The 7,500-nt window shown below is 42.7% G+C and overlaps 1 protein-coding gene across 8 annotated transcripts in view; it reads left to right on the top strand.

Annotated features, from left to right (window-relative positions):
- The window catches only part of afap1 (actin filament associated protein 1), a 163,136-nt gene that overhangs the window by 118,780 nt on the left and 36,856 nt on the right, over positions 1–7,500 (top strand). For all 8 annotated transcript variants that reach the window (XM_052459357.1, XM_052459355.1, XM_052459354.1 and 5 more), the window contains one exon: positions 1,357–1,536. In XM_052459357.1, coding sequence (XP_052315317.1) covers positions 1,357–1,536 — 180 coding nt within the window. The remainder of the gene's footprint in view (positions 1–1,356; positions 1,537–7,500) is intronic.

The following is a 7,500-nucleotide window of genomic DNA, read 5'->3' as shown; positions in this document are numbered from 1 at the left end:
ACAGACCATGCTGGTGTGTTGTGGATGATTGTGCTCACAGACCATGCTGGTGTGTTGTGGATGATTGTGCTCACAGACCATGCTGGTGTGTTGTGGATGATTGTGCTCACAGACCATGCTGGTGTGTTGTGGATGATTGCTTGTGCTCACAGACCATGCTGGTGTGTTGTGGATGATTGTGCTCACAGACCATGCTGGTGTGTTGTGGATGATTGTGCTCACAGACCATGCTGGTGTGTTGTGGATGATTGTGCTCACAGACCATGCTGGTGTGTTGTGGATGATTGTGCTCACAGACCATGCTGGTGTGTTGTGGATGATTGTGCTCACAGACCATGCTGGTGTGTTGTGGATGATTGTGCTCACAGACCATGCTGGTGTGTTGTGGATGATTGCTTGTGCTCACAGACCATGCTGGTGTGTTGTGGATGATTGTGCTCACAGACCATGCTGGTGTGTTGTGGATGATTGTGCTCACAGACCATGCTGGTGTGTTGTGGATGATTGTGCTCACAGACCATGCTGGTGTGTTGTGGATGATTGTGCTCACAGACTGTGCTGGTGTGTTGTGGATGATTGTGCTCACAGACCATGCTGGTGTGTTGTGGATGATTGTGCTCACAGACCATGCTGGTGTGTTGTGGATGATTGTGCTCACAGACATGTGCTCGTAGAGTGTCAGTTGTCCTTTACCTGTCAAATAATGAAAATGAGCTCAATAAAAAAAGTATCATAAACATGCGTACAGACTGAATAATCACATGCACCCAGAGACACTCAGCCATGTGTATTTGAAAGACTTAATCCACCAGTTCTTTGACCTCTTCCTCTCTCCTCGCTCTTCCTCTCTCCGCCCCTCCTCCCTCTCGCTTCCTCTCTCCTTCCTCTCTCCTCTCTTCCCTTTCTCCTCCCTCCTTCCTCCCTTCTTTCTCTCTCCTCCCTCTCTCCTCCATCTCCTCGCTTCCTCTCTCCTCTCTTCTTCCTCTCTTCCCTTTCTCCTCTCTCCTTCCTCCCTCCTTCCTCTCCCCTTCCTCTCTCCTCCATCCATCCTCTCTCTTCCTCTTTTCCTTCTCCCTTCCTCTCTCCATCCTCTCTCTTCCTCTCTCCTCCCTCCCTCTTCCTCTCTACTTCCTCTCCTTCCTCTCTCCTCCCTCTCTCTTCTATCCTCTCTCTTCCTGTCTCTTCCTGTCTTCTCCATCCCTCCTCCCTTTCTCTTCCTCTCTCCTTCCTCTCTCCTCTCTTCCTCTCTCTTCCTGTCTCTTCCTGTCTCCTTCCTGTCTCCTCCCTCTCTCCTCCCTGTCTCCTCCCTCTCTCCTCCCCCTCTCCTCCCTCTCTCCTCCCTCTCTCTTCCTCTAGTGCTACAAGTCATCTAAAGACCAGACACCCCAGATGGAGCTGCTGTTATCAGGCTGTAGCATCACACATGTCCCCAAGGACGGCAAGAAGAAGAAACACGAGCTGAAGATAGCCCACCAGGGAGCAGATGCCCTGGTCCTGGCCGTGCAGAGCAAAGAGCAGGCTGAGGAGTGGCTCAAGGTAACACAATAACATGACACACAGATTATAATGTTACAGCAGTACACTGTGGTAGTCCTAGTTTATCAGGGTAACACAATAACATGACACACAGATTATAATGTTACAGCAGTACACTGTGGTAGTCCTAGTTTATCAGGGTAACACAATAACATGACACACAGATTATAATGTTACAGCAGTACACTGTGGTAGTCCTAGTTTATCAGGGTAACACAATAACATGACACACAGATTATAATGTTACAGCAGTACACTGTGGTAGTCCTAGTGTATCAGGGTAACACAATAACATGACACACAGATTATAATGTTACAGCAGTACACTGTGGTAGTCCTAGTTTATCAGGGTAACACAATAACATGACACACAGATTATAATGTTAGAGCAGTACACTGTGGTAGTCCTAGTTTATCAGGGTAACACAATAACATGACACACAGATTATAATGTTACAGCAGTACACTGTGGTAGTCCTAGTGGATCAGGGTAACACAATGACACACAGATTATAATGTTACAGCAGTACACTGTGGTAGTCCTAGTGGATCAGGGTAACACAATGACACACAGATTATAATGTTACAGCAGTACACTGTGGTAGTCCTAGTTTATCAGGGTAACACAATAACATGACACACAGATTATAATGTTAGAGCAGTACACTGTGGTAGTCCTAGTTTATCAGGGTAACACAATGACACACAGATTATAATGTTACAGCAGTACACTGTGGTAGTCCTAGTTTATCAGGGTAACACAATGACACACAGATTATAATGTTACAGCAGTACACTGTGGTAGTCCGAGTTTATCAGGGTAACACAATAACATGACACACAGATTATAATGTTACAGCAGTACACTGTGGTAGTCCTAGTTTATCAGGGTAACACAATAACATGACACACAGATTATAATGTTACAGCAGTACACTGTGGTAGTCCTAGTTTATCAGGGTAACACAATAACATGACACACAGATTATAATGTTACAGCAGTACACTGTGGTAGTCCGAGTTTATCAGGGTAACACAATAACATGACACACAGATTATAATGTTACAGCAGTACACTGTGGTAGTCCTAGTTTATCAGGGTAACACAATAACATGACACACAGATTATAATGTTACAGCAGTACACTGTGGTAGTCCTAGTTTATCAGGGTAACACAATAACATGACACACAGATTATAATGTTACAGCAGTACACTGTGGTAGTCCTAGTTTATCAGGGTATAACACAATAACCCGAGACACCAATTACGATGGTTTTCTATCAGACAATGGTCCCAATGTTACTGTGACACTGTTGTAGACGGAGTGACGCACTAATAGGTGCATTTCAGGATCCCTCATTGTTGACAAGACAATGACAAGTTGGCTAAATAAGCAGGAACAGACTGGTACTGTGAAGAGGGATCATCCAGTCCAGGGTACTCTTGGGGGGTGAAAACAGGATGGAGTAAATTTACTGTAAATGCTGAAGGAAAATGCTGTATATTTTTGAGAGAATAAAACTGATTAATCTCGTGGTACGCTTGTCCAAAGGTACAGTAGGCCACTGGTTGTTTTTCTTGGGGAGCGACTCCTTTGGGGCGGAGTCTTCTTCGTGATATTGCAAGCATGGGGCGGCAGGGTAGCCTAGTGGTTAGAGTGGTGGACTAGTAACCGGAAGGTTGCAAGTTCAAACCCCTGAGCTGACAAAGTACAAATCTGTCGTTCTGCCCCTGAACAGGCAGTTAACCAGGGTACTGTTCCTAGGCCGTCATTGAAAATAAGAATTTGTTCTTAACTGACTTGCCTAGTTAAATAAAGGTAAAATAAAAAAAAATATTGCGTTAGGGGCCAGAGGGTTATTTTGAACAGGTGTTTCTGATGTCAGGATGTTTGGTTAGTATCTGTGAAACAGTCTCTCTCAGATCTCCCTCTCACGTCTGTTTCTCTCCTGGAGACCTCAAAGTAAAGCATCCTGCTGACTCCTTTTTCCTTTTCCACTCTGCCCCATATGTCATTCCCATACCATCGCCTTTAAGCTATTCTACTTCAATCGCAGTATGGAAGAGGCCATGGAGGGGGGGTTAAATTTATAGAAACACACACAGACAGACACACAGACAGACAGACACACAGACAGACAGACACACAGACAGACAGACACACAGACAGACACACAGACAGACACACACAGACACACACACACAGACACACAGACAGACACACAGACAGACAGACACACACACAGACAGACACACAGACAGACAGACAGACACACAAACAGACACACAGACAGACACACATACAGACACACACAACCATTGTTTATCCTTGTGCAGCTATTTTAAGAGCCCTTCTCCTTCCTCATTTCCCGTTTCACCGTTTCCTGCCAGCGAACTTCCCCAGCCTCTAGTCTACCGAACGGGACCCTTTGTAACTGAGCTTGGACCCGGGCTTTTTCATACAGCACCTCAATCTATAATAATAAATAATAATATATGCCATTTAGCTGACGCTTTTATCCAAAGCGACTTACAGTCATGTGTGCATACATTCTAATCTGTGCAAAACCCGGTCAGAGAGGCCCCGTTTAAAACCGAGCGGTCTGCTATTTCGTCCCGTGCAGACTGCTGATGGGAACAATAGCCAGTCATATTTGCTTTCCCAACCCTATTACTATACTATTACCTATTACCTATTACGTGTAAATGGTGGGTCCCTATAGGAGCTTTTTTTGCAGAAATAAGGGAAATAAAAGGAAACAGTCTCTATTTTTTTGTTCTGATTTGATTACTCCTTCCACATGGTAATTAGCTTTGTTTATTGCTTAACAGCACACTAGGGTAGCGCCGAGGTACCTGCTAGCAGCCGCATTGGACTGCACACATATACAAACCGAACCAGCGAAGGAAGAAAAGAGAAACCCACAACATCCGTAATTATCGCTCGAGACGGGACACTGACGCATATTTGGTCAGGTGTCTGAAAACATGCACGATAAAAACACATTGAACCAATAAATGTGAACATGGAATAAACCAATACCCTTCAACCTCACCCCAAACAAACTCTCTGCTTCAGGTGATTAACATCTAACCCAATGATGCTTGCAATCAGCACGCCCAATTATGTGGCCCGGCTGGCCACGGTTCAACGTATCCCGAAACGGGGGCCTGGACTAGAGGAATTGGATTGAAGGCGCATGTGTTCCCCTTGCGTTATTAACTGTACGGGGATGGAGGAGATATTCTTTTGGCCAGCTCAGCATACAATTACGCCTGGGGGTGTTTGCGCGCCTCACAGCGCCAAACAGATTAGTGTGGAGTATGTGTTTGGATATTAGGGCTGGACGTGGCCTAGGAGAGCTGGGGAAAAGCTCACTCTGTTTCTCTATTGCTTTCTTTGTCTTTATTTCTCTCTCTTCCTTTATCGCGCACTCTTTAACTCTCTGTCTCTCTTGCATCTCTCTTGTGCTCTCGCCCTCTCTTTACCTCTCTTTCTCTCTCTTTATCTCTCTTTCTCTCTCTTTCTCTCTTTTTCTCTCTTTATCTCCCTTTCTCTCTTTATCTCTCTTTCTCTCCTACTCTGTTCCTCCAGCCAGAGACGGGGAGCTTCGATAAATAATCACTCTTGAATTTCACATTAAAGAATGAATAATGGAAATAAAAGGTCTTGGTTATCCCACCCTAGTCGGAGGATAAGAATCCAATAACATGTCCAACACGATGTCCCTGTAATGATTCATGTAAGACTGCATTAGTAAATAGAGACGAGACTAGAACGGAGCCTTGAGGCACTCCAAAACTAATGTGAAATCCAGACATATAAACGTCCTGTTTATAGAATCAACATCTTTATGGGGTATTGTGATGTCATTATGGAGTATTGTGATGTCATTATGGAGTATTGTGATGTCTCTATGGAGTATTGTGATGTCTTTATGGAGTATTGTGATGTCTTTATGGGGTATTGTGATGTCATTATAGGGTATTGTGATGTCTCTATGGAGTATTGTGATGTCTTTATGGAGTATTGTGATGTCTTTATGTGGTATTGTGATGTCATTATAGGGTATTGTGATGTCTTTATGGGGTATTGTGATGTCATTATAGGGTATTGTGATGTCTTTATGGAGTATTGTGATGTCTTTATGGGGTATTGTGATGTCATTATAGGGTATTGTGATGTCTTTATGGAGTATTGTGATGTCTTTATTGGGTATTGTGATGTCATTATAGGGTATTGTGATGTCTTTATGGGGTATTGTGATGTCTTTATGGGGTATTGTGATGTCATTATAGGGTATTGTGATGTCATTATAGGGTATTGTGATGTCTCTATGGAGTGTTGTGATGTCATTATAGGGTATTGTGATGTCTTTATGGGGTATTGTGATGTCTGTATGGGGTATTGTGATGTCATTATAGGGTATTATGATGTCTTTATGGAGTATTGTGATGTCTTTATGGGGTGTTGTGATGTCATTATAGGGTATTGTGATGTCTTTATGGGGTATTGTGATGTCTGTATGGGGTATTGTGATGTCATTATAGGGTATTGTGATTTCTTTATGGGGTATTGTGATGTCTGTATGGGGTATTGTGATGTCATTATAGGGTATTGTGATTTCTTTATGGGGTATTGTGATGTCTGTATGGGGTATTGTGATGTCATTATAGGGTATTGTGATGTCTTTATGGGGTATTGTGATGTCTTTATGGGGTATTGTGATGTCTGTATGGGGTATTGTGATGTCTGTATGGGGTATTGTGATGTCATTATAGGGTATTGTGATGTCTTTATGGGGTATTGTGATGTCTTTATGGGGTATTGTGATGTCTGTATGGGGTATTGTGATGTCATTATAGGGTATTGTGATGTCTTTATGGGGTATTGTGATGTCTTTATGGGGTATTGTGATGTCTGTATGGGGTATTGTGATGTCATTATAGGGTATTGTGATTTCTTTATGGAGTATTGTGATGTCTTTGAGGTAATGTGTTTAGATTGCTGAAGATTTTTATTATTTATTTAATCCATTTTAGAATATGTGAAAAAAGTGAAAGGGTCTGAATACTTTTACAACGGCACTGTAGATTCAATGGTTGTAACGATGGGGTCTGTCCATAGTAAAGAGAAGTCCTGCAGGCTCTAGTTTTGTCTTATCTTGATTATTGTCCAGACGTGGTCAAGTACTGCAAAGAAAGACATAGTTAAGCTGCAGCTGGCCCAGAACAGAGCCGCATGTCTTGCTCTTCATTGTAATCAGAGGGCTTATATTAATATAATTCATGCCAGTATCTCTTGGCTAAGAGTTTAGGAGAGACTGACTGCATCACTTCTTCATTTTATAAGGAACATTGTGTTGAAAAATCAAAATAGTTGGCATCGTCAACGTACACACAGCTCTGACACACACACCTACTCCACCAGACATGCCACCAGGGGTCTTTTCACAGTCTCTAAATAAATTAAAGAAAGCATACAGTATTATATAGAGCCATTATTGCATGGAACCTTTCATCTCATTTTACTGAAATGAACAGAAAACCTGGTTTCATAAACAGATAAACACCTCACAGCACAACGCCTCTCCCCTATTGGACATAGATATTTTGTGTATATGCATTGCTATGTAGGCTATGTGCATTGCTATGTAGGCTATGTGCATTGCTATGTAGGCTATGTGCATTGCTATGTAGGCTATGTGCATTGCTATGTAGGCTATGTGCATTGCTATGTAGGCTATGTGCATTGCTATGTAGGCTACATTGTTAAATGTATGTAGTTCTGTCCTTGAGCTGTTCTTGTCTATTAATGTTCTGTATTATGTCATGTTTCATGTTCTGTGTTGGACCCCAGGAAGAAATAGCTGCGGCTTTCGAAACAGCTAATGTGGATCCTTATATAATCACTGTTAAGACTCAGTCTCTCTATAATCACTGTTAAGACTCAGTCTCTCT

Source organism: Oncorhynchus keta, chromosome 13 (genome assembly GCF_023373465.1).
Source record: "Oncorhynchus keta strain PuntledgeMale-10-30-2019 chromosome 13, Oket_V2, whole genome shotgun sequence".
In the NCBI taxonomy this organism is placed as follows: Eukaryota; Metazoa; Chordata; class Actinopteri; order Salmoniformes; family Salmonidae; genus Oncorhynchus; species Oncorhynchus keta.
This window is presented reverse-complemented; position numbering and strand designations above follow the sequence as displayed.